At 35.2% G+C, this 27,659-nt stretch overlaps 1 protein-coding gene across 1 annotated transcript in view; it reads right to left on the reverse strand.

Moving 5' to 3' along the window:
- Positions 1 to 645: 645 nt before the first annotated feature.
- LOC146158029 (ankyrin repeat and FYVE domain-containing protein 1-like) overlaps positions 646 to 27,659 on the reverse strand; it is a 30,186-nt gene continuing 3,172 nt past the window's right edge. Inside the window, exons 5-24 of the mRNA XM_083385818.1 lie at positions 26,915 to 27,038; positions 25,570 to 25,719; positions 24,797 to 24,962; positions 22,638 to 22,768; positions 21,872 to 22,011; positions 19,595 to 19,782; positions 17,840 to 17,937; positions 16,122 to 16,191; positions 15,282 to 15,416; positions 14,377 to 14,530; positions 13,686 to 13,784; positions 12,684 to 12,826; positions 10,847 to 10,991; positions 9,900 to 10,053; positions 8,400 to 8,600; positions 6,882 to 7,058; positions 6,082 to 6,229; positions 5,017 to 5,241; positions 3,704 to 3,864; positions 646 to 3,026 (exon numbers count right to left, since the gene is read on the reverse strand). Of these exons, the coding sequence (XP_083241944.1) occupies positions 2,814 to 3,026; positions 3,704 to 3,864; positions 5,017 to 5,241; positions 6,082 to 6,229; positions 6,882 to 7,058; positions 8,400 to 8,600; positions 9,900 to 10,053; positions 10,847 to 10,991; positions 12,684 to 12,826; positions 13,686 to 13,784; positions 14,377 to 14,530; positions 15,282 to 15,416; positions 16,122 to 16,191; positions 17,840 to 17,937; positions 19,595 to 19,782; positions 21,872 to 22,011; positions 22,638 to 22,768; positions 24,797 to 24,962; positions 25,570 to 25,719; positions 26,915 to 27,038 (3,022 nt within the window). The 3' untranslated portion in view covers positions 646 to 2,813. The remainder of the gene's footprint in view (positions 3,027 to 3,703; positions 3,865 to 5,016; positions 5,242 to 6,081; positions 6,230 to 6,881; positions 7,059 to 8,399; positions 8,601 to 9,899; positions 10,054 to 10,846; positions 10,992 to 12,683; positions 12,827 to 13,685; positions 13,785 to 14,376; positions 14,531 to 15,281; positions 15,417 to 16,121; positions 16,192 to 17,839; positions 17,938 to 19,594; positions 19,783 to 21,871; positions 22,012 to 22,637; positions 22,769 to 24,796; positions 24,963 to 25,569; positions 25,720 to 26,914; positions 27,039 to 27,659) is intronic.

Raw genomic sequence — 27,659 nt, forward strand, 5'->3', positions numbered from 1 at the left:
GTAATGTAATTGAAAATGTGATTTAACATCGAGAGGCCGCCAATTTTATACTTTGCCCCCGGGCGTAAATAGCCTGGCTTCTGGGTTGAAATTCCAAACTAAACGACAGTTTCATAAAGCTCAGTATGATTTTTTTCGTTATAAATAAGTCTTATAAGGTGAAGACAAATTTCATACCCGGTCCGCAAGCACCAGTTTTTAAAGGAATTCGATTCTTTATGAAAAGTCCGGCTACCCCTGAATTAGATTAGGAGGAAATATTAATTTTACCTGTTGCATGAAAATCATACTTTTACCATTGAAACTGCAAAATAAACATAACAACAGAAGTTTTTTTTACAAATATAAAGTGTTTTTTTTTTATTGGGCATATAAAATGCTTAACAAATAACTGGAATTAATCTAAAGATTTTATGAACTGACTGTTTCCATTTTAATGTAATATAATGCTCGAAATAATGAGTTACACACTCTATCGAGTAGAATTCTCTCAGACATTTAAAACTAATACGGGTATTTAAAAAATAGCGAGTAGGCTAATAAAAAACACTTTTGACGATAATAGAACACATTTCGACATTAAGGATGAAATTTATTGTAATTCACAGTTGATTCGCGAGTGAATTTGTTCAAACAGCAAACCGCAATAGAAAGAGCAATATTAGAACACAGCACTCTGTGAAGAACCGAAAGTATTGCACGTATTAAGACTTTAAGAGCAGCACACTGTAGGCTGAGCCAATTGCGAGAAACACAGCGACACGTTTAATTTAAGTTGCATTGCTTAACATAAAGTTAGCATTTTCAAGGTTGGGTTGCAACACAGGTTAGGGTAAATAAAAAAAATAATTTTAAAAGTTAACATAATAAAATTTTCAATTAGTTTTTCACTCTAGTTTCATCATTTTCACAGAACACCAAAAGCAAATGAACAACAAGGCAACAAAAATGATTAATAGGAAATTATTACAAGAATGACGGAATTGTAGTGTTTCCAACCTGGCAAAAAGGACTTTTCGTTAAACCTGGCGTAAAAAAAGCTTTAAAAATAATGAGGCCATTACTAAAAAGCACCAAAATAAGAGAGTGCGGCTACAGCGAATGGTAATCAACGAAAATTGTGTAAAAACTATGATGATATATGAATGAAGAATCAGCGATGATAGCAACAGCACGGTGATTTAAAATCTTGTAAAATTTGGAGAAAAATAAATTCGATTTCTATAAATCACAAGAATAGACAGCCACGCATTTGAATTTCAATGCAACAGCAAAATAAAATGTTTGCATGATGGGCGAATATATATAATTATGAAAATGTTGACAGTGGAGATATGGTGGTACATTTTTAAAACAAACAAAAGTGGAATAATACTCAGTATAAATGATCATAAAGTTAAAATTGGAATCACACAAGATAATATCTGGCCTTTTCTTAAACGTTTTGTTCATTTTCAGAGCAGGTCAATTCAAACGTAGTAATATTTTGAGTTTTCAGGCAGATGCAAAAATGAATTTCCCGAAAAATATGCGAAATATTTCAAGTTAAATAAGAAACTAATTTTCAGCAAAATAAAAAAGCATAGCAAAACATTTTCTAGCAGATGTACGAATTGTTATGCAAGCAAAGTGTAACAACAACTGTAGTTAAAAAAACGAAGGATGGGCATGTTTAAAAAGAACAATTTTTATCAGTGTATATTATTCTAGTTTTTGGATTACCAACTGAAATTAAATAGAAGTATAGCACCTATATAAGTTTTAAAAGGTTCTTCGAAAGTTTTCTTAAGGTTCTTTAAAGTAACGTTTGTTGGGCTTCATATATCTTAGAATCAGGTAAAGCAGAATGCAAAACACTACAGTTTGTATGATCGATGTGAAATATACTCTTGTAATAATTTAAAGAAAATACTGTAAAACGTTTTTTTTACGCAGTGTCTTGATCACAAAACTTGTGCTGACAAAAGGAAAAACTTTATGATAAAACGCAGCAAGATAATTTTGAGGACTGCAATACGTAAGGGCTACTAGCGGAGTACTAAAATTTCGCAAAAAAAGTATTTTAAAGGAGCGTGGCATGTTATAAAGGCCGGAACTCAAAAAAACGATAAATTGAAGTTAAAAGCGGTTAACTGCATTCTATACCAGTGTTTCTTAAACAGGTGAATGGTTTACCCCAGGGTGAATAAAATTTTGCCGAGGGTGAACCAATCTAAAGGGGTGAATAAGGGTGAACCGTCAGAAATGGATGATAGCTCTGCAGTAAATCCACTACTGAACTGGTGTTTTTTGCCTATTGTAAAAGTAAAGTTGGTTTGCACTGAGTGTTAATGTACAAAAATTTGGTGACTGTGTTTTGTGCTTTTGTAGCTTTCGATCGCTTGACTCGAGAAATTGTAGATTTTTAAAGGTTAAACTTAGCTTAAGTTGATGTTAACAAAAATCGAAACAACCGAAATTATTTTGTGCTGTTATATATAGACAAGATAGTTTTATCATATCATGAGACAATGGTGAATGAAATCTGGAGATAGATGCTAAGGGTGAACAAAACTAAAAAAGTTTAAGAAGCACTGGTTTAATACAATCATGTACAAGAATCTTAACTGTCCTTAATTTATCAGCAATTACACCGGAATGTTGGAGTTGGGGTTTTAACAAAGTGTTTTACGCTGGTTTTATTTTAACTTTAGGTTAAGAAAAACTCAATTTCTAAAAGTACACTATAACCTGCCCGCCAATCTAGACTTAGAGGGAGGGGCAATTACCAGAGCCTCTTTACCACCTCGGAATCCATGGGTCATATTGTGACGTCACTGCGCTCCACTGCCCAAGGTCAGTACGTCATAGCAGAGGTCACAGACCCGAGTTGGCTTGTGCACGTCGAACTTGATGATTGGCATGACTTTAGACGAGCACTTTGCGCACAGGAGTCTCCCGCAGTGACGACAGTGATGCTTGCGAGTCGCCACACCGAACTTAACGCCGCAGTTGAGGCAAACGTTGCCTTCAGACCATGATGGTTCCTGGTAAAAAAAAGAGTTTTTACCGATTCAGGTAGTTTTTTACTATGTTTTTTTGTTTCAGACAGTATAAGAGGTATTGAAACAACAAGAACTTAACCCCACAGTTAAGGCATAAGTTACCTTTAGACCAAGATGGTTCCTGTTTAAAAGATTTATTGCTGGATCGCGCGACTGTATTATTTCACATATTTTGCTACTATTTAAATGAGAAAAATTTGGGAAAAAAAAAGAGGAAAAATGGGGAAAACGAGTACCTTCTGAAATTGAACACCGCAGTTCAGGCACAAGTTGCCTTCAGACTACGATGGTTCCGGTTAATAAGTAAGATTTTACTGATTCGGTAATTATAAGACTACATTATTCCACGCATTTAGCTTCAATAAAAATGAGAAAAATTTTGGCACAGTTAAGTGGGCTTCAAACCAAAATAGTTTACCTATGTTTTTTTTTAACTTAACGAAACAGTTTAAGCACGACTTTCTTTTCGACGAACATGGTCACCGTTTAAGACAACATTATTTTTAATTTGATGTTAAGTCATTTGTACGTCAAAGTCAAGTATTTTCGACAAAAAAACACGTTTTAGAATCCACCCACAGCATATGGTCACTTACAGATTGGATAGAGAGTGTTAGTCTTAAAAGTTTATTTGACAATGCGGTCCTTAAGTATATTACCTGGTTAAGTGTGTCTAGCAACCTGAAGAGCATTTGTTTAGTGGCGACCGGAAAGTTAAAGATGTTCACTCCGCTGTGGTTTGAGATGGCGAGAGTGGCGCCAGATCTTACAAGTGAACGACACAAGCCACCGTGACCATTCGTGTAAGCTGTCAGGAGAGCTGGACGAAAGTAAATATATATTAACATCATAGCAAACGCTTTTGTGTAAGCTGTCAGTAAGGCTAAACAAAATATAGGGCGCGCTTAAAAGCATGGGATTATAAAAAATAATGGACCTGGTTACAAGTTAGAACCAAGAAATGATTGGCGTCAATTACTCATTAGGTCGTGTTTAATAATTTAAAATTAAAAAATGCATATTGTGTGTAAATTGATGTAATTGAAAACACGTGATTCAAGATACTAGGCGACGCAGAGTAGGTAAACTACTTGTTAGCGGGTTAAAAACTGACACATTACAGATTTTCAGTGACCTGCTTGGTTAAAAACAAAGAAACATATGACCAAGTTTTTAGAAAAGAGTAATTGTTTTAGCAAACATTTGTATAGGCACTATAGTTAAAGCCATGTTAAAAATACTGTCCTTACGGCATGGAACTTCTGCAAAATTCTTTTCTAACCATATGACTATGGGGCTGCCACTCACTATATGACAAAAACTCGAAGACATTCAACAAGCTTTTATAGAAATATTGGAGCATTTTAAAGAGCTTAAATTGGATGACGTCTGGTTTTAAATATAATACACAATAAATGCCATGGCCAACAGAACACAATAAAATATGGTTGACGTGTTTAAAAATTACTTTCTTGAAACAGAACTTACTCCAATCCAAGACTATTCAAGACGCAAAACGAATAATAGACAATCGGCCACTTTGTGAATAGTCTCAATACAAACTATTCCGCGATTGCTTTTATCTCGTGAACTTTTTGTTTAACAAATTGTACACCGCAAGCTGACAACCCCATGGTTGGGAACCTCTGGTGAAACACAGGGACGGCCAATTATTATTTATACCCTGGTGCCGCTTGGGAAACAAAAAATGTTGTGGCGGACCGGATCAAAAAGGGTGCTAAAATAGATGTGAATACTTTTAAAAGTAGGAAAAAGTGGGGTTGTCTTTAAAGTGTAATTTATTCAATAAATCATTCAAAGCTTAGTAAAAAAACGTGTAATGAAAAATAAACCATGGGCCTAAGAGTTAAATTATTTGGTGGGCTGACGTTTTTTCAGATATATATATGGGTCAAACTCCTAGCGTTAATAAATTACCACTTTTGCATAAAAATTTAAGTCCAAAACTTACCAGTATTTCCCTGTAGATCAAGTTCATTGAGCGGATAATCCGGCACAGCAGCAAGCAAGCACTCGAACATAGGGGTTGCGTTGTTGGCCGCGTTGCCCGCAAGAAGGTGGAGGGGGTTCTGCTGCTTCGAGTTGCTTGATGACGTCACTGCCCCCAGATCGGGGAGCATTTGCGTCAGAGTCTGGATGGTTTCCAGGCAACCGTGCAACGCGCACAGGTGGAATACTGGAGAGTGAAAAAATGAAAAACAATTAGTTTTCACAACCCATGGGTCGCCGACTGCAGTAGTTTTGTGTGGCTATATTGGAAAGGTTTGTTCTCGGCAAGTTTTTTTTTTGATACTTCAATTCTGTAGAGTGAAAAAAAATTAAGTAAAATGTTTTTTCTGAATTCATGAGTCGTCGACTGCAATAATTTTTTATAGGTATATTGTTGTGCTTAGCGAAATTACATTAATACTATAATACTGTAGATTAAAATAAATGGAAAAATTATTTAAACAGTTTCCTCAACCCATGGGTCGTCGACTGAAGTAATTTCGTATGCTTCATTGTTGAGGTTGGTTCTTAAGCAATATTTATTCAATACTTTACAACTGTCAAAAACAATTAAAAAAATACGTAAAACAGTTTTCTGAACGCAATTTGGTTTGGGTTGCCGACTGCAGTAGTTTTGTATTTAAATTGGTTCTAATCAAGCTTTTTCAAAAATATGAGAAAACTCCTCATATAAAAATATGAGGAAAAAATTATGAGAAAACTCGAGAAATTACACGAAGACATGCCTTATATTACTTAAATTCAAAATGTCAATGCTAATGTTTTATGTTTTGTTCGCTTACAAAAGTTCAATGAAGAGAATTTGGTCGCCAAAGATTCGCTGTTATATGTACTCTTAGTATTCCGGTCGCTGCGAAAAGAGTTGACAAGTACTGGCTTAAAACATTCGGACGTCATTATTAGAAAAGAAATATGTTTCAGATTAATGTTATAAAAGTTGTCCAATCTAGTAAAAACGCGCCTAGTTCAAATTTTTGCGCTGAAACATCAGCGAAGCGCGACTGACCATTGTTTCCGTCTTGGTCGACCGCTTTTACGTCAGCGCCGTGTTCCACGAGCACCGAGACAATGGAAGCTCGATTGTTGAGTGCCGCGATGTGGAGAGGGGTTTGCTGGCGCTTGTCCAACGCGTGGATATCACTCCCCGCAAGTAACTGAAAGATAGGGTCAAAAATGTTTTTAAACAATCGATTTTTAAATTTGGAAAAATAAGGGTAAATCGACTTATTTTTTAGTTTGAAAAAAAGGTTAAAAAGGGTTTTTAAATAGATTCCTTTTTAATTTAAAAAAATAAGGGTTAAAAAAGGGTTTTAAATCACCTTTTTTTTAATTGGAAAAAATAAGGGATAACAATTTTAAAACAATCCTTTTTAAATTTGGAAAAAAATAAGGTTTTCAATAGATTATTTTTTTAATCTGGCAAAAAAGGTTTTTCAATTGAGTATTTTTTGTTTTGAAAAATAAGGGTTTTTTAATTGAAATTGAAAAAAGTTTTTAAATCGGAAAAAGGGTTGAAAAGGTTTTGAAATCGAATATTGCTTTAAATCGGAAAACTAAGATCGAAAGATCGACTCTTTTTTTTAGTTAATAAGATTTACTCTTTTTTAACTCGAGCGACAAATATAAAGTAATTACAAATATAGATCATTGAGAATTTGAATATTAGATTGTCGCAAAAATAGGGGAAGTTTGAAATTTCACATTAAAAACAATTAAAAAAAATATTTTATCTCCTCTCAACGCGCGTATAATTCACATTCCCACGACAAAACGACACGCATTCTCATCTGGGTGTTAGCGTCATACCAGGTTTCTAACAATGAGGATATCTCCAACGCCTACAGCGAGATGCAAAGGTGATGACGATTGGCCGTCGCACGTGGCACATTTCACATCAGACCCGATGGAAATAAGAAACAAGACGTTATCCAGGTCCTTGGACATGACGGCTGCGTGAATCAGCTTCTTGCCTTTCTTGTCAACCTGAAAAGTTCGGATATTATTCAACTAAGTATATGATTGCGTTAAGGTAAGGTTATTCCGGCAAAAACACCAATTCTCAGAGATTACATGAATTAACCAAAGTTTAAAATAACTGAAACAACAACATTTTTAAAAGAGCAAATTGTTGCCCAAAATTTTTAAAACTGATAACTATTGCCATTTTCTATGACTTCGCCAACGTTCTATTGAGTATGTAAATTGTTCTTTGAACAGAAAAACAATATTACATCAAGTATTTCACCTTAAAAGAGATTTTTAAATGTATAATATTCCTTTTTAATCTAATGCTTAAACCAGACTTTTAATTTTCATTGGCGTACATTTGACAACACTAATAGCTTTTTTGTTTCATTCACCAATTACACCTTTTAGTTAGCAGTTATATCAGGTTTAGCGTCGAGACCAAGACTAGCAGTTGGCCATTCACCGGTTTTACAGAGTTAACGAGTCAAATTGAATATTTACTACGGGTGTATAAGAGATAAAACGGGTACAACCCGGGTACTCTGACTCACTACGAGTCAATTAGGGAAGCAAAGAGTCCAATCTGAGTACCATTTGCTTTTCTTGCCCACATTGAAGCTTTGCGCTACTTTTAAAAACGGATTTGCGGGAATGTTTGGTTTTTCCGGTGGTTGGCAAACTTTTCCACTAGGGTCGAACAACTGTAAACATTGGCGGTTGCGGGCTGAAAGTAAAATTTGCATCCGCCTTATTTAACTTGATTATAAAGAATATAAATCGAAACAAATATTTGTCGAAATTTATACTGAGCTTTCAAAACTGTTTCATGTTTAATATTGTAACAAAATTTAGTGCGTGTTTGCATCCGACCACTGCTGGAAAGTAAGGCAGATCTCGACGAGATCTCGCGGGTGCACGGCCGAAAAAATCCGGGTGACCGGGAGCAACAAAGGTAAAAAAAGTGCACCTCGGGTGCACATTCTGATTTTCCAAAGCACTCTGTATTGCATACATTGCACTGTAAACGTATTCCGCTCAAGCGTTTTACATGTTTCGGGTGCAGTTCAGATTTTTTCGGGGTGCACTTTTAAAAGGTTGAAAAAATCTCGCGGGTGCACTTGCCATACTTTCCACAGTGGCTTCCAACAAACATTTCGCCCCATAAAGTATTAATAACCGCATTTTAGGATAATTCGGGAAATAGACAGCAGGCTGAAAGAATCAAACCGGTGAGCCGTAGCCCGGTAAACCCTGGACTAGAAACCAACACACAGACACACAGACACACATACACACAGACACACAGCCACACAGCCACACAGACACACAAACACACAAACACACAAACACACAGACCTGTTCAGCTGCCCCTGGCTCACGCGCCAGAATAGCTTCGGCACATTTGTTGTTCTTCACCGACATGGCTGTTGCGAACGGCGTGTTACCCTCCCCATCTTGTAAAGTCAAGTTAATGGAAGGGTCGGCCAGCAGGTGGCGCACTATCTCAAGGTGCTTCCCCTTAACCGCGATGTGTAAGGCAGTGTCTTTCTCAAAGTCCTAGAATAATCACAAAAAATCAACTGTATTTTTTTTTTTTTTTTCCGATTTCGCGACTTTTTGCTAAAATCATTTGTTCTGTTACATCCTGTTTTTTTTCAATTTTTCCTTGGTTTGATTCACTTTTTTGTTAGCCTTTCTCAAACAGCTGGAATAATCGGAAAATGTCAACTTTGTTTTCAAATAGTTTGGAGTTGGTGTTTTTTGCTTCGTGTTTTTATTTTACTTCCTTGTCGGTTTGACGAAGAAGAAATATGAAAGCCCACACATTAGTTACATTTTGAACGTTTAAAAATATCTTTGTTAATTTTCAACATCATGAGAAAGCACTATATGTACTGCTGAGGCTGAGAAGAAGGAAATTTCCATTCATGTTGAGTATGGTTTACTTTATTTTCGATATCTTACTCATTTTTCAATATCTCAAATATCTTAAAGTTGAGCCGCGTAGTTATTTAGAAAATTATTTTAATATTTCTCAAATTACGATTCACAAAAACGGGAAAAACAACAAAATCATTACTGAAAAATAATTATCAATGAAACTTACAAAATATAAACACAGCTGCACTATATTTCTTAATTGTTCTGCCATTTTTATTGTTCGACTGTTTATCTGGATGTGTTTCCACAGAATGGGAATAAAATTCGTGTACATCGTAAGTCTTTAACAGACCAACCGAACCAGACGTTCAATTAAGGATGTTAAATTTTCATAGGCCAGGCTAGAAAAACAACTGACCTATGTTGAGGCTCGAACTCACGACCTCTGGTCATTGAGGTATCACACGTCAACACAGGCTAGTTGTTTTTTTAGCCTGGTTTGCAAGAATATTGAATATAGTTACTTGATTGACTGATTGGGTTGATCTGTTGAAGACTTACGGTATGGTATAACATGGAAGTTATCTTGGGTATACTATGTACGGATCTGTAATGTAGCTTAATAATGAATCTTAAAGCCAAAAAGGTCGAGTAGATCGACATCATCTTGATTAGGACGTAATTAAATCGCCCTTGTATCATCATAAGTCCATGTGTCTGAGAAGTAACTTAAGCTTAACTCCTCAGTCACATTAACACAAGAGTTAAGATTATGAAAGCTAGTATAGAAACGTATTAATCAAGACGATGCTGATCTAGTCAACCTTTTTGGCTTTAACATTTATAATTAAGCCGTTACAGTTGGCCAAAAAGCAGCTTGAGAAGGGCTACATCACAGTTGTTAACACACATATGTGCATCTTTTAAAAGTTGTGTACAACGTTTCTTTACAAGTGTTAGTTTAAGTACACTCACCTGTGCATTGACGTTCGCTTTTTTCTTCATCAGTTTGAGTACGGTCCTTTCGAGTCCCAGGGCCGAGGCCAGGTGCAGGGGGGTACGGCCGTCCACTAGAGGCGTGCGCAAGCCGGTGGAACCTTCTCGCCTGGGACTGTCCACGTCACAACCGCTAGGGGAGGTAGAGAGGTGAGTTATTTAAACTGTGGAGGTATTTGTCAGAAAGCTTGATTGGGATTGAGTTAAAACAGTGTTTTTTAATTGGTAGCTGTATTTTGTCTAATTTCAGTTACCGAACCTTAACAAATGTTAGTATCAGTACTAGTCCGATACTAGGTTGATATCGGTGCGAATGTGAGTTATTTAAAGTGGGGAATTATTTGCCAGAGTAAGAAAGCTTGATTGGGATTGGATTAAAACAGTGTTTCTTTAGTTGGTTGCTGTATTTGTTTTATATTTTTTTTTGTAATTTCAATTTTGAGTCTGTCAACGATTATTGTGTTGAATATTTAGGTAAACCAAAAAAATTCACTAAAAATCACATAACAGGGTTACAATTCAAGGTTGACACACATTTTCATGAAACTTATTTAAAGATATAAAAAAATTTTAAAAGAAATATATAGGATTTTCGAAATTTAAAATGTAATAACTTGACATGTTTTAATTATTATTAAAAACTAAGCAGTATAAAAGCAATTGTTAAACACAAAAAAATAAAAATTAGTTTTTTTGCACTTTTAAAAGACATAATTCAAGCTGCATTTAAAACAAATTAAAAAAAAAACTATTTAAAAAATCGTAAAAAATAACACCGTTTTTTTTCAATATGTAAGTCAAAATGAAAAAAATAAAAAACAAAACTAAGATCCAAAGAACTTAATTCAAAAAAATAATACTTTCAAAGATTTAAATACCGTAACTGAAAAAACTAAAAAAGATTTGCATTAAACTGCATTACTAACCATTCTATTAGAAAGCCAGCAATATCTTCGTTCCCGATGGTGATTGCTCGATGGAGAAGTGTTTCTTCACAATCCTCGCTACCTTTTGACCAAAACGATGGGTCGCAACCGTATCGGACCAAAGTTGAAGCTATCTCATTAAAACCTGGGAAAATTAAATATAAAAAGTGTGTTTAAACCAGGGCTGTGCAGTCTGTTAAAAAATCCGTATCCTACTAATTATTTATTTTTAATGGTGAAAATAACGGCCCAAATAGACGTTAAAAGCGACATTTTATTTTCAAACGTTTCGGCAATTTCTAATGCCATCATCAGTGATATCAATATTTATTTTTATTATATAAAACCTGGGAAATTGGAATACAAAATATGTGCTTAAAGCAAGGTTGCGGATATGGTGAAAAAAGTCCGACTCCGGCCAAAAAATGTTGGATTTTATCAAATCCCGGCCGAGTTTAGCGACCTCCAGTGAAATTAGGCCGCAATTAATTGGCCAGGGCTTGTTTGTCAAAGCCGGTTTCTTTTTCGGCCCCGATTTTTGGCCGTTCTGAGGCGTCTGCGATATTTTCTGTATGTATTATTGCTGGAGTTGTTTTGTAAAAATGCACAAAGGTTGGATTGAGTTATTTTTTACGGGTTATTCTGGCCAAATAAATGACATAGCCTACTCCGACTCTACAGCCTGTATTTCACCCATTTGAGTAACTAAAATAAAGTGGATATTCTGCAATCCAGGCATATAAATCTTGGGAAATTGGAATACAAAATATGTGCTTAAATCAAGGCTGCGGATATGATGAAAAAAAAACAGAGTCCGACCCCGGCCAAAAATGAAGGATTTAGTCGAATCCCGAATCCCGGGTCCGACTCTACAGCCTGTTTTCCACCCATCTACGTAACTTCAATAAGATGGACATTCAGCAATGTACTTATATAAATCGTTGGGTTAAACCAAAGTTTAAGCTATCTCGTTAAAACCTGGGCAAATTGGAATACAAGAATTGTATTTCAAGCATACTGTACCGACGTATAAGCTGTTCTTCTTGAATCGGACATAAAATCAGTAACCAGAGTTGCATTTTGATTGGCCGAAATGGTCTCTCAAAATATAGCTGTCACTTCAGTTAGGGTTATTTTCACAGAAAAAACAATATGCAAATAGCAAATTTAGTTGAGTGACCTTAGTTTAATTAGAAATGAAGCAGAAAAAGTTATATTTTGTTGCGAGGTATTTTCATAATGTATCAAACATTTCTCTAATAAAATATTACAAAGATTTCATAAAAAAAGGCAATTTTTGTATTTTAAGTAAAAAGTTAAGTCCAAAATTGCAAGATAGTTTTCACTTCTCATTGTACGCTACAAAGAAAAAAAATTATCGATCATGACGAAAAGCAATTATGTTGAAACTCTGGGTGTCCAGTAATATCGGAGATTGACGGATGCCGAGTGGATACCAATTTAAACTAGAAATTCAAGTCATAATTGCCGATCCAAATTAGAATTCTACCTTGAAAGGCGAATTTGTCAAAATTGGTTAACAACAAATTTAAGTACTTCCCAGCGATAAAGAAAAGTGTGGCGTATTAAAGCAGAAAACTGGCATTTGAAAATAAGGTTTTATCTATTTTGATTAGTTGAGAAGAAAAATGACGTAATTTAGTATCGGGAATCACTATCTTCAAATTGTATTAAAATCTTAAGATCTTGAGATTTTCCGATACCAAATTAATATAGACATTTTGATTTTGCACAGTTATTTCTACATTAAAATGTAATATTATCAAACCATAGTAGGTCAACAGCTGAATAGGTCGATCATTATTTAAAGTCTAACCTTGGTGTAGCGCAGTCCACAGCACACAATCACCATTGCTGTACGTAACGTTCATATCAGCTCCTCGCAGACAAATGGCGTCCACGACCACAGAGAGGTTCTGGCTCACTGCAAGGTGTAAAGCTGTCTGTTGGTCGTCAGCCCTGAAGTAATCACACGACGAACAAATTATATACGTCTTTAGAAAAGTGTTCTTGTAATTTAATTTAGAATCATTTTCTTGGAATATTTCAGGCAACTTCGTTGACACTCGGCCGACTAGCGAGTGAAATTTTTTGGTCGTTGCCAACTATAACGTTTGTTTGGAAACACACAACAAGATCTACAAGGGAACAAAATCCAAAGCAGAATATTTATAATACCATAGTATTAAGACCAACGACATAATAAAGCCAAATTCGCAGTAATACCCACGACAAAATAAGATCGAAATCGTCTAAATAAAACATAAATCGCTCGGAATAACAACTTTAATGTTCATTTACACAAATGTGTATTTTGTGATCAGGAGGACCCTTAAAAGTCGTATTGGGGAAAATATGCCTTCTGTAATGTTTACCAAATACAGTTAACATGGTCATGATTGTGGCACAATCAAGGCCAAGCTGAAAAGCAACTAACCTGCGATCTCTGTCGGAATAAGTCCTTAATTCATCGGACTAGTACACCGAAAGCCATTGCAGACTCACCGAATCTGTTCATCTATGATGCAAGCAGGGCAGACTTAAAAAACTACTAGCCTGCAGTGGGGTTCGAACTCACGACCTCCGGTCGAGCTCGGTGAGCCTGCAATGACTTTCGGTGTACTAATTATACGTAAGCCGTAGTCGTTGGTTAAAAAGCAGCTCAAGAAGGGCTAGATCTCATTTGTTAACACACAATATGCATGTTTCATCGGAATAGGTTCACAGTATAACTGGCTGTTATCATGGAACACTTTTTGTGTTAATGTGCTTTAACATTATTCAGGCACAATCTTACAACTTTATGCTCTGAACCTACCTTATACTTATATTGGCCTGATGTTCCAACAGAAACAAAGTAGATGAAATGTCTTTCTTCTCGATCGCCAAGTGGAGTAGAGTCTTCCCAGAATCAATCCTAACATAATAAGAAAAGAATAGTAACAAGGTTTTTATACAATCAAAAAGTATTGTCCTAATTCGCTATGTAGTCGTTCCAAGGTACTTATTACGCCCAAATGTGCTTCAGCGTTAAGAACTTTAGTTACCTCTAGTTGTTGAACTATAATTTTTTAAGAAATTTATATTTGAAGGCAAAATCGCCACGTTGGGTTGCAAATCATGCCAAAAATTCCTATCACAATTTAGGAATGACACCGATACCGCAATAATATCGACACTTGTCCGCAGTGAGATTCGAACTAACAACCCCGAATATACATGGTTCGAGGCTCAAAACAAGTGCTTCTCAAAAATTTGTCGCGTCGAACAAAAAACTAAAGCGTAAGTACAACAAAGTTTTGGAGACCGACTTCTCCATTCGATAAGGTGAAAAAAACGTGTCAGCAGGTCCAGACTTCATATTTAAGCCACGCATGAACTTAAGTATATAAGCTGTGCATGTTTAGCGGATCCGATCCGATATTATTGGACGAATACCCACACTACTAAAACTTGACATCTTGTATCGGCGATTACCGATACCACAATTTCGACAGCACAATACTTACTGGTAGTTGATGTTGGCGCCAGAGCTGAGTAGTTGGCCAGATATCTTGAAGTACCCCGACCAGATTGCCAGCGCAAGCACGGTTTGTTTCTCACTGTCTTTTATGTTGAAGTCGGGAATTATTTCGGTCGCTGAGCCAACATTGGAAAGATCAGCTGCAAAATATAGCCAGTTGTTAATTTTAGGAGCGGCTTGCGTTGTTAAAATGACTTCACTAATTCAAAAAAAAAAAACTTGAAATAGATGTATTTTGTTCACCAAATGACTAGACTCAAATCTTTGGGCAAAAAGTCTCGAAAAAGTACTTGCCTTGAATAAAGTATTTTGTTGAAATAACTTTACTAAGTTATTTAAACAAAGGAATTTCGGCAAATGATTAAAATCAAAGTGTTGAAACTTAAAAAAAATTTCGTCATCAAATGAGATGTTATTTTAAACATAAAGATTTTCTTGTGAAAACTATAGTGGATCTAAATACCGAATGAGTGTGTACTGTGCTGGAATGTATGAACAACAAAACAAGTCAATCGCCGAACCTAGTGAATGCATATATACCAACAACAGTAAGGTAAACTTCATCGGCAAACACTTACAAGTAACTAACAATGCGAGCTCCTACCGCTACAAGGTAGTAACACCATCTGCCGTAAAGACAACTATAATGTCAAGGCACCATGTGCTCAGTGACCTTTGACCGCAAGTCATAGAATGATCACACAATTAAATCGGTCATAAAGCACTTACATCAAAATGCGTTAATAGTTTGATTTTTTGTGTTAGCAATGCAAAATATTGCTTAAATTTACAAATTTAAATTTACAAATTTTAACAGTTAACATTTGTTTTGATATACCACTAACATGCCCTGGACAGGGTTTTTTCATTGACAGACAAACTTATATTTACCTCTCCTTTCGAGAAACACCTGAACCACGTCGTGGTGCTGACACCGGATGGCGATATGGAGCGCCGTCTCGTTGTGAACTTTTCGTTTATTTTCCGTAGAATCCGCTTTTCGGGTTACCACATTCGGGTCGGCACCTAAGGGTGCATTTATAGAGTTTGATGTCAGTGTTTCATAACCTTTTTTAGCGCTCGTAAGCTTTGAGCTTTCATCAATTTTTCTACACCCTGTCTACAATGGTCGACGGAAGTAAATAAATTTGTAACCAGAAGGAATTAAACTCAGTGGATTTATCAACTAAGTGTTAAATGCATGCAATAAAAAAAGTCTTGTACGTTCAACAATCAGTCTATTTACTAGTTTAATGAAAGACACACACAAACATATGTGTTTAAAAACATCTGTGATCAAGCCCCTCGGAAGTTGCTTTATGACCAACGATTACGGCTTCCGTATCAATAGTACACCGAAAAGCCATCGCAGACGAAGTGAAGTTGCTTGTACTAACAAAATGTGCAAGTATTGGCGTATGGTTGTTTCTCGACTCGCTCCTCTCTGAGCCTGCATAGCTTAGTTGGTAGAGCGACGGTCCCGGCTTGACCGGAGGTCGTGAGTTCGAACCTCACTGCAGGCCAGTTGTTTTTCTAGCCTACATTGCTTGTATCATAGATCGACAGATTCGGCGAGTCTGCGATGGCTTTTCGGTTTACTAGTTTAAGTAAGACATAGTAAGAATATAACAAATATTGTTTAAATGTCATCTACTTATATATGGCCTTTACTATTCCTACTAAATATTTTATTTAAAAAAGGAAAAATCGGTTTTACCAGCTTGTTCTTACCGTGTTGTAGAAGATACTCGGTGAGATGAAACAAGCCAAGTTTGGCGGCTGTGTGAAGACAAGCCGTTCCCTGGGAGAAAACAATTATATGGTGAACTAATATACGAATAAATCGCTGGCAAACAGATTAGCACAGAACAGCCAGAAATTGAGGAAGTTTAAATCCAACTATATCAACCACCTCGCGACATAATATAAATATATTTGCTGTTTCAAGGTTGCCACATATTTTATAAAATAAATTCAAGACTTTTCAAAGAACTTGGTTTATTTCATCCTGGGACAAAACAGCAACCACATTGGTACGATGCAACTAGTAATATCTCGAAATCATAATTTACAGATGAAGTTGAAATTATAGTTTTTACTTCGCAAGATTCAAATTGACATTCTCGACCCAATAGTTCCAATAAAGCAGGGGTTCTTAAACTGGGGTTCATTGACCCCTTAGGGGGTCCGTGAACTGGTGTTAGGGGGTCCACGAAGGCCTAATTGAAATATTGGAGCATATTTAAGAAGTAATCAATTTATAAAAGAAAACAATTTAATTAAAAATAAAACGTTTTTTTTTCACTTAATTCAGTAAGACTCCATTTCACTTTCACACTTTTAGATAGAAATCACCGATTTATGAAGTCTATTTGTATTGTAACGTGAATTTATGACGTCATTGAAAATAGCCTTTTCAAAGATACAAATTGACATTTTCTAAGTACTCAGGTGGCGGCCACGGCACACCGGTTTGCTTTGACCCTTACAACTGCTGTATACTAACTGGGATTTGATTTTTTTTAGTAATATTGGATTTTTTGTCGTACAGTTATTTGTCCCTTTTCGTCTTTAAATGTTTTTAAATGTCTGTTTACATGCAACGTCACAAAATAAATAAGCATATTTACATGCAACATCACAAAATAAATAAGCATATTTACATGCAACGTCACAAAATAAATAAGCATATTTACATGCAACATCACAAAATAAATAAGCATATTTACATGCAACATCAAAAAATATTTACATGCAACATCACAAAATAAATAAACCCCTTCTTTTGTATAGTAGGGCGGACAATTAGTTAGAAGCTAGGAGCCTTATTTTTTAGTCAAAATTACTGTACTAATAAATATACTGTTGCCGTCCGACATTGTATTAATTCTAATAGATTTTTAGCTAATTTTATTCTTTTAGTCTTTTTTTACTTTATAACGTCAGTTTTATGAGTAAAAATTTAAGGTTACCCATGTAAAAGTGAAGATTTTTTTATTAATTATAATAAGAAAGCGAATTTTAATTTTACCCGCTGAATTCGTTCCTTTTGCCTTAAATATAGGGCAGCGTTTCTCAACCGGTGCGTCGCACACTGGTGCGCCATGGAAGGCTGCTAGGTGTGACGCGAGCGAAGGAACAAAACCATGTCGAAATAAGTCCACAATTAATCGGAATAAGACTTTAATGGACAAAATGACGTTTTAGTCTCAAAAACTGGAAGTCCCTTTAAAGATATGCGACTATAAAACCCATGTAATAAAAAATGCAGGCAATTTAAGAGAAATAACGGTACACCTCAAAATTTTCGCTTTCGCTTCGCTCGTAAGGTGCGCCGCAACGTTTTCATAAGCCTCTAGGTGCGACCCCAAGTAAAAAGGGTTAAGAAACACTAATATAGAGTCAAAAATTGGAATAAATTATCAAGTATTTACAGCTTTTTAACTCACGTAAAAGTCCAGGTGATTGAGATTTGCTCCGTTTTTTGCGAGATAAAGCGCCCCGGCCTCGTCACGGTCCAGTGCACACAGTTGCAGCAGGCTTCGGCCTAAAAGTGGAAACAGAGCAACGGCGATAAAACATTTAGCACGTATGTTATAAAAATCGTGCGTTTTAAGGACTCCTTAAAATTACCAGCTTCAGTCATTTAACGCAGGAGTCACAAACTACCGTCGATTAAATACTTTTCTGTCGGCCGTCTACTTTAAATCAGGGAGTCAGAGTGGCAATAAAAACATTTAGCACGCATGTTGTAAAAATCGTGCGTTTTAGACAGCTCAAATCCATTAGCTTACAGTGATCCTGCCATCTTAGGGGTAAAAATAATTTATGCATTGTTAGCAGGCCGTATACAGTAGGTTACAGGGATGCGAAAACTTAAGAGTTTGTTTGTTAATCCTAAAAATTGTTAAGCAAATCCTTTAAAGTATTTTAACACTTTAGTCGTTCCTAGATCACTGATTTTAATTTAACAAGTCTGACAGGCTCGAGGTGGAATTGTCTCCAACCACGCAACATGGGTCGGGTTACGGTCATTTAAGCGAATTACTGAATATCCACCTTATTTTTAATTATTTTCAATACGTAAATCGGTGAAAAACATGTAGAGACAGAGACGAACGACGAAATTAACAAATTTGGCAGGAGCCGAAGTCAGACTCGACTCTACTCATCCGCCGGTGTCGGGACGTTTTTACTTCATTAATTAAAATTTTAAGAATATCAAAGCCCATACAGAAGTATAGGTATCATTTTGAACGTTTCGAATAACTCTTTAATTATTTTCAACATAATGTCATAATTTTTAGGGTTGATATCGTTGCATTCCTAACATACTCGTTTTAGTCAAAATCTTTACGTTGGGCTAATTGTATCTGGGTAATCTACTCGTATTAAGTCCGAGTACTCGTATCTGAGTAATAGAACTCACCCGTTATAGGTTCGGTGACATTAACATTGCATACGAGTAACATCCTTAAAAAACTCGTGCCAAGTTCAAAATCTCGGGTTGGACTCGTCGCATTCCTAATACTTTCGTTTGAGTCAAAATCTTTAAGTTATAGACTTTAAATAAACGCAATTACTGGACCGAGCATTTGAGCGGCAAACATACTAGTATTTCAGTAATTGCCACTCGTTCTGAGTCCGGGGACCGTATTTTACGGACCATAAGGCGCACTGTCAATAAATTGCTGTGATTTGAATTTTGTTCATACATAAGGCGCACCGGGCTATAAGGCGCACCATCAATTTATCCAAATCGCCCGGGCGTCCGCAACACTCTGAGGCCTCCACAAAAAAGCCGAGACTTCAGCCGCGTGGTAAACCGCTCCGCTCTTTCTCCTACTCCTCCCACTTTTTCTCCGCGCTCCTCTTTTCGTCTATCGGTACTGGTTTTGAGTGTAGGCAATAAAGCACTGTACCGTACTTGATCCATACATTAGGCGCACCGGCTTATAAGGCGCACGATCAATTTATGAGGAAAAAAAGGATTTAAACTGCGCCTTATGGCCCGTAAAATACGATACTCCTTTGAGAGTAAAATAACTCACCCTTTATAGATTTCCAACGTTCTTCAAGACAAAAAAACTTATATATTTGTTGTGAGTAGAGTGCTCGGTAATACTCATGATACGCCGAGTATTTCAGTTCTACCTTTAATATACTCTCTTTCAGTCGGAGTAAGCGAAACTAACAGAACTCACCCGTAATAGGTTCGGTGACATTAACATTGCATCCTTGTTTGACGAGTAAGCCGGCGATTGAGAACTCGCTGTAGGCCGAGTCGAGTACCGAGTTCGGGTCGCACCCGTTCGACTCGTTTCGGGCGAGTTCCTTTAAAGCAAGATGAAGTGCAACGAATCCGTCGCGAGTCCGCAACTCGAGATCTGTCCTGGAGTTTGAAAATATTTTTTTGGGAAAATATTCTTTTTTTGATTAATTGAAATAAAAATGTAAGACATTTAAAGACTTCGCAATTTCTTTTTAGGTTTGAAAAAAAAATAACAAATTGGTCGGCATTTAAAAAAAAAATATAAATCGATAACAAAACAACAAATACTTACATGGTAAACACATGTAAAAAAAAACATTTATAGTTTTTGAGATCTGTTCTAAGAGTTTGAAAATATTTTAAGAAAAATGTTTAAAAATATATTCACTGCAAAAATTTGTTTTTTATTTTATTTTTGAAAGTACGCCTTAAATGTACAACTATGTGTTCCTCCCTGCGAACGTTTTGGACGAATTCTATATGGAACATCAAAAGAGAGGTATTTAAAGCCATCATGAAATAAAATCCCAAGACGTGTAAATTTAGGTCATAAAGCTGTTTTTGTAAAAATAGTTAAGATATGGTAATCTAGTTAGTACAGGGGTGCTTAAACTTTTTTTACCTCGGCCTCTAAAATTTTTTTTGGATTCGTGTCGACCACGGATTTTTCAAAAATGACGTCACAATACAAAGAGACTTGGTGAATTTGCTGATTTTGGTCAAAAACGTGAAAGTGAGATGGAGGAACTGTTTTCCTTAAAAATTTATTACTTCTCAGAAATACACCGACATTTCAATTAGGCCAATATGGACCCCCTAAAACTAGCTCACGGACCCCGAAGGGGTTCATGGACCCCAGTTTAAGAACCCCTGGATTAGTAGCAGGAATCGTCCTTTTGCATTTTAAAATATTTTTGTTTACATTAGCAGTGTTAACTTGTCTTCCCGGATTTCTGTACTTCCAAAAAGAGTGTGTGCGACCTGCGGAGCCGGCAAAGCCAAAATATGTTGCCCATGGCAGGCTTTAGTTCAGAGGTTCTTAAACTTTTTTCACCGCGAACCCCTAAATTTTTTTTTTACTTTGCGTGGACCACAGTAGGCAAGAAATTTACGTCATAAATTAACGTCACAATACAAATAGACTTTACAAATCTGCAGTTTTCGGTTTACAAAAAGTGAAAGTAAAAGAGTCTAAATACATTCAGTTCAAAAACGTTTTATTGTAATTAAACTCTTATCTTAGAAAATTACTTCTTAAATATGCACTAATATTTTAATTTGGCCTTTATGGAACCCTAAAACCAGTTCACTTACCCCAAGGGGTCCATGGACCTCAGTTTAAGAACCCCTGCTTAGGCCCGTCACATGAATACAATGACATTAGCAGTTTCAAGACCTTCAGTTTGTTTGTTTATCTGCAGTTTTTGTCTGCAAGGCCGCAGTTTGTACACCCCTGATTTAAAAAAGCACTAATCCGTGGCTTGCCAATGCAGGGGGAAAGACTTTTCAGATAAAATCTGTAGGATTTAAAAAACCTAACTCAAGATCATTCGTCGTTTTTTGGAATATAAATCGAAAGCAAAACGGTATACTGGCCAAAACACTTTTTAATACTCTTTTTGCTGGCACTTTATAAACACATGACTTTAGCTGGACGACAGACGACATAAAATATTTTGAAGACTGTTATAAATGCATGGCTGAATACGCACCAAGCAGCATTATAACCATAACACTTTGGTTACCTGCTCGTATGTCTGGATCAGTGTTTCTTAATCAGGTGAATGGTTCACCCCAGGGTGAATAAAATTTTAGCAGGGGTGAACCAACCAAAAGGGGTTAATAAGTGTGAACCGTCAGAAATGGATGATAGCCCTGCAGTAAATCGACTACTGAACTGTCGGTTTTTGGTGTTTTTTTGCTTTTTGTAATAATGAAGTTGGCTTGCACTGAGTGTATAAGTACAAAAATTGTGTTTTGTGCTTTTGAAGCTTTATATTTCTGGACTCGAGAATTTGTAGATTTGCAATGGTAAACTCAGCTTGAGTTGATCTTAACAAAAATCGAAATAATCTAAGTCATTTTGTACTGTTATATATAGACGAGCTAGTTTTATCATATCATGAGACAATGGTGAATGAAATGGAGATAGATGCTAGGGGTGAATGAGACTAAAAAGTTTGAGAAGCACTGGTCTATATTATTTTACTTTGGGTTTTGCAGCAGCACTTTGAAGACGGCCATGTTTTGTGCGAGTATAGCGAGGTGGAGTGGTGATCGTCCCAAGTCGTCGGTCATGTTAGGGTTGGCGGACTTCTTCAACAGCAGAGATGCGATTCGTACGATGCTCTGAAGTTCCAAGAAGTTGTTTTCAATAATTTTACAAAAAAAATATTTTAATTTTTTTTTTTTTTTTTGTTTAAAAAGTATTTTTCAATTTTTTTCTTCCTTTTAAACTTTTTTCATTTTACTATTTATTAAATATTTATCGTTTTTTTTTTTCTTTTTTCACGTTGCCGTATTTTTCAAAAGGGGCAAAGTATAACGGTCCTGTTTTACTTTTAATTTCACCATTTGATCCATGGGTTGCGATAAACGTAAACCTAAACTTTTCCACTAACTGCTTTTAGGCAATTTCATGCGACATAAGTTGCCATTATGTCCGCACATTATAATTTAATGAATTTGGGGCGCACGCAACGCACATGGTGTCTGGCCGCTGTGCTTTTGCCTGAAATATCAGGTGGGAAACAAATACCATCCAAAAAACTCTTTTTACATTTCTTAACAGCAAAGTTTAGATGGCATCAGCGTTTTTTTCTATTTAAATATAATCAAACAAATTGTTTCGAAACTTAATTTTGTGAGTTTCAAGTTATTAGAAAAAAATGTATACATGTTTTTACTTGATTCAAGCAAAGATATACATCGCATTAATTTGTTTTACCTTATTTATATTAGAAAACAGCTCATACCTCCATTTTATGAGTTTTATCATCGCAGTGAATGTTGGATACCGCATGAAGCGGTGTGAATCCATCTTGACGTGTGGCGCAGTTCACAGAAGATCCGTTGTTGATCAGAAATAAGGACGAAAACTCGTCGCCTGGGGGCAGCAAAGCGCAATTATGTTATTATTAAATTGATTATTTTGGGGATTCCTAATAAAATATTACCACAGGAAATTGCATGGATTTAAATAGGAGCGTGAGAGTATAACTTTAAAACGATGCTTTTCAGTTTTTTTATAGATTGCGGATAACTAAGAAAATAACAAAATGGCGGCATATATTTTACAAAACACCAATATCGAATGCAAAGCCAAAAGGTCAAGTAGATTAACATCATCTTGATTAAAACATTTCTATACACACTTGTTTGTAGGTGATGCTTTGATTTGCTTTTTATTCGCATTAACTGATGATGATACAAGTTTGTTTTGAAACGTTTTAATCGTGATGATGTCGATTAACATGGGCCTTTTTGGCTTTGAAATTCATTATTAAGCTACATTACAGATCTGTGCATAGTGTACCACAGCAATATCAACTTTTATTTTAATTAAAAATAACAAAACACAATCTAGTTTTGAATTGAACAGTTATTAATTGAGAACATTCTAAATACTAAGTATAATAAACAAATCTAACAAGAATGGAAATAAACCATAAAAAAATATCTTTACGAGGGATTATGTGAAAAAACTGTAAAATGACTTTTTGCAACCACAAAGCATTCATTACATCACATGGTTCACTAGCGCACCTATCCATAAGCGTTCAACCAGTACATGATATTACTGTTAAAGGCAATAAAGTCCAATCAATACGATTTCAGTCTCAAGAGATGGTCAGATTTCTCGTCTTGTGCTACTTTTTCTTGTTTAGGAACAGGCAATTTTAAATGATCGTTAAATTAAAGCGTTTGCAATTTGTGAATTGGAAACCTGGCAAAAGTTATGCTAAATTTACCAAATAAAAAATGCATTTCTTCTAATATTAGTTTTGAATATACTGTTGCTGCCAGGCATTATATAATTATAAAGGGGTTCGTCTGACAACTATTGTGTTAAGCGCCGACGTTCAGATTACCTACATGGGTAATCTTATTCAGGGCAAAAGACTAGTAACTTTACAGAAGGTTATATATGAAGTATTAATATTATTTTTGTAACCTATGTCGAGAAAAGCAACCAAAAAAAATTTAAGATCGAGTTTTTGAACTCAACGACTAAAAAAAAAAAAAAAAAAAAAAAAAAAAAAATTAAAAAAATGTAGAATGGATATTTCAACGTACAAATTCAAGGTATAACAAGAAAAGATATTTTTTTATTTTGATACCCAAGGCCCATTTTTTTAGCGGACTGGCACTGATACCAGACTAGTATCGGGCGATTACCAATAGCACCACTTGGCGTCGGGGGTTGAAACGGATAATAATGGACATCCCTAACACAGCATTTAAACATTGTAAAGCAACAAGCACAATAGAGTCCCATTCACTAGTAAGGATAGCTATATGCAGATGGGTTTGGCCACCCTAGTATTTAGACGAGTGTTTTTTATGAGAAAATTATGTTTTACGGTAAAAACCAACGCTGCATCAGATCACAAAGGTATGCACAAATTAATTTGAATTGGCACCGATGCCACCCTAGTATTGAAAGAACAATAAAACTTAAGTTTGAAAACCAGAGTAAAATCAGGATCACACAGTTTTTTAAAGGAATATATATTTCGCCCATATTTGCTTTTAAAAAAATGTCTGATCCTGATTTTAATCTGGTCTTTAAAGTTTAGGATTTAATATAAAAACTAACCGTCATAAAGATAGGTTTGTGGCTACTTTTGTATAGTACTGCTCGCGAATTCTATAAACTAAAAAACTTATTCTGAGAACAGTAAAAATCAGGGTTTTAAACATTGAGGTTTATTGTTAATATACGCGTCAGCGGAACAGTGAAACCTGCCGCCAATAGTTTTGTATTCCGTAAACATACCCCTTTTTATAGTGTTGAAAGAGTATCGATACTACCACTTGTACTTGGATATCGGCTCCAATCCGTTAACATCAGGCACCCCTAATACAGTATTTAAGCATTTCAAAGCAACCAACATATAGCGGTCCAACTCACCAGCGACGATAGCTCTATGCAGATGGGTCTCACCGTCATCGTCCAATCCATCAATATCAACGTGGTGTGATACGAGGCTCCGAGCAATTGCTTCCTGGCCTGTGCTTAATGCAAGCTGAAGGGGCCAGTCTCCTGTGTCATCCCTTTCATTTAGCTTATTCGGAAGCTGCAAAATTGATAAGAAGTATAAGTGGCGGTGTAAGGACATTGAAATTGATAAAATGTAATTTTATTTTACACTTGGTTTTGTTTTTAGTTTAAACTAACTTTTTAATTAAATTCTTTTTTTTTTGGACAACCAACTACCCTATTTTAACTAAAAGGATGGGTAAAATACAAGGTTGGGAAGTCTTAGCGCAGACTCTAGACCTGACAGATTGGGTTTATTTGACCGAAGTTGCATTAGGGAGTGGAGTTAATTTTCAACAAAGCCGGACAGTAATTTTAAACCAACTATGCTAACACGCTACCGTTACCTACATAGAACCCCAGAATATACTAACGAGTACATTACCTCAGTCTTAGAGTATTTTCCAGGGGCCTTTTTGATATATCAAACCAAAAACAGGTCGACTCACATAAGAAAATCAAGACAACTTAAGCAGTGGGCATTAAAAAATAAATTGGCTTAAGTCAGATTAGGAACGAACAGTCTTTTCAAATCATAAGTTAGCAGATTTCAAATTAAAAGCTAAAAGGCTACCACCACAACAAAATTCTTCAGACCTGTAATTCATACATTCAATACACAAAAATAGCAGAATATTTTTTACCTGTGCTGTGAACTCGATCATATAGAGGAACACAACATCTTCTCTCTTGGCGCGAATTGCTCTGTGCAGCGGCCACGCCGACTTGCTTTTGAACATTGTGTACAAAGTAGAAGCAGCCATCGACGAAAAATCATCTGCCGTAAGGTCGTTCTGAAACGAGGGGAAGCTAGAATTTACTGGTTTTGCTTCGAAATTATGGCAGTAAAATTGATTTCATTACAAATCTGATGTTGTTGGAATTTACTTAATTACTTATTACTTTGCTTAAACATGAAAAACTGATGAAATTTAAATGTTTAATGGTATTTTTTTAGGGTATTAACACATTCGCTGCGACTCCAAATTTTCGTTGTTTTCTTGAGTTGGAAAAAACACGGTATTTTTTTGTACGACCCACTGTTGGGTTGTATGGCAGTAGCTAAATTTTAGGCATGACCCACCGGTGGATTATATCGCAGTGAACGCTTAAACCGAAATTTGTTTTGGCACAAAAAGTTTAGTTACCTGCAGTTGTTTACCTGCTAATTTCTGATAAATTTACTATTTTAAAGTAGAAATCATGGCTAAATTTCCTATTATAATGGTATCAGATCAGCACCGATACCACCCTAGTATCTGACAATGTACCAATACTACCACTTGGCATACAGTACCAGATCCAATCCAATTATCATTAAGATTTTTTAAAAACATGTAATAATCCACATTAATTTATATTTAGCTCAAGTTGTTAAAATGCCATAAGGATAGGATTTCATATTTGACTTGTCAAGCAGGTGTTCAATTTTATGACACTTTGTGTCTGACATATTGTCAACTTTCACTATCGATATAGTAAACACAAAATGAGATAGCTCAAACATAAATTTTGCACTATTGATACAAAATAACTCAAGAGTGCTATTGCACTTATCTTTATAAACAACTATTCTATTAAATTAATAAATTTTTATCAAACAAATTTCATAAAAAAATTTAACAAAAAAATTACAAATAACAAATCCAGATAGTTCTACTGTTTTTAATGTTTCAATCCATTATCATTGTAAAATATTTTTTTTTTAATTAACTATTATGTTTTTGTTTTTTTATTAAAGTTGGTTAAATAATAAAAAAACAAAGAACTTTTGTTATTTAATAATATGAATTTTATATTTTTATTACAGTTGGCCCAAAACAAAAAAACTTTTAGATCAAAAATAAAAGCTTTTAAATAATAAATAATGTGACTTTTAAGTCGAAGACAAAATAAAAATTATTAAAGTTGGCCAAATAAAAAATTATTTTTCTGCAAAGTTTATAAAGAATTATTTTTCTGCACAATTTAGCAAACATATAGCCTTACCCAATGCATGGAAACAAGGTTTGAGCAGTAATCTTTCAATGATAAAGCACCTATTTCCTCAGCTAGTTGATAAAACTGGATGCAATTTCGAACATTTACTTTTGACAGGATTGAATGCTCACACCTTAATGAAATCCGTTAACAACAAATGGTAATTATAACAAAGGGTAAATAAAAAAAATATAAGGGTTTTTATCTATTATGACAACTGGACAAGGAGTTTAGTGTTTTTTCCACAAGAGATCTTGCCATTTATTAGAACACATAATGCTCATGATAAGAACACATAATGCTCATGATAAGAACACATAAAGCTCATGATAAGAACACATAATGCTCATGCTTCGAACCAAAATTCTTAAAGGCAGCAAGGTCCTAAAACTTATATCATAAAATATGTACTTGGAATTATCAGTGGATAAGAAATACTTTAGACATGGATGTAAGTAAGTGTTTTTCAACTTTAATATACATGCAAGCCATAAAACATAAAAAGAAACAGTCTACTCAACTGACATTAACACAGGATATATTGGATTATGTTAACATGTTGAAAGATATTTTCTGTTCATAGTAAGAAAGGGTTTAGCAAAGAATTTAAGATGATAAAATTTGCCTTTTGAATACAAGTTTAAAATAATAGTCATAGGGTTATATACACCACAAAAATTAAAAAAAAAGATGACTGCAATATTTTTTTTTTGTAACAAATATAAATGTTAGGTTAATTTTTGAAAACTTAAAA

This window comes from Ascidiella aspersa, chromosome 3 (assembly GCF_963924565.1).
Source record: "Ascidiella aspersa chromosome 3, kaAscAspe10.2, whole genome shotgun sequence".
In the NCBI taxonomy this organism is placed as follows: domain Eukaryota; kingdom Metazoa; phylum Chordata; class Ascidiacea; order Phlebobranchia; family Ascidiidae; genus Ascidiella; species Ascidiella aspersa.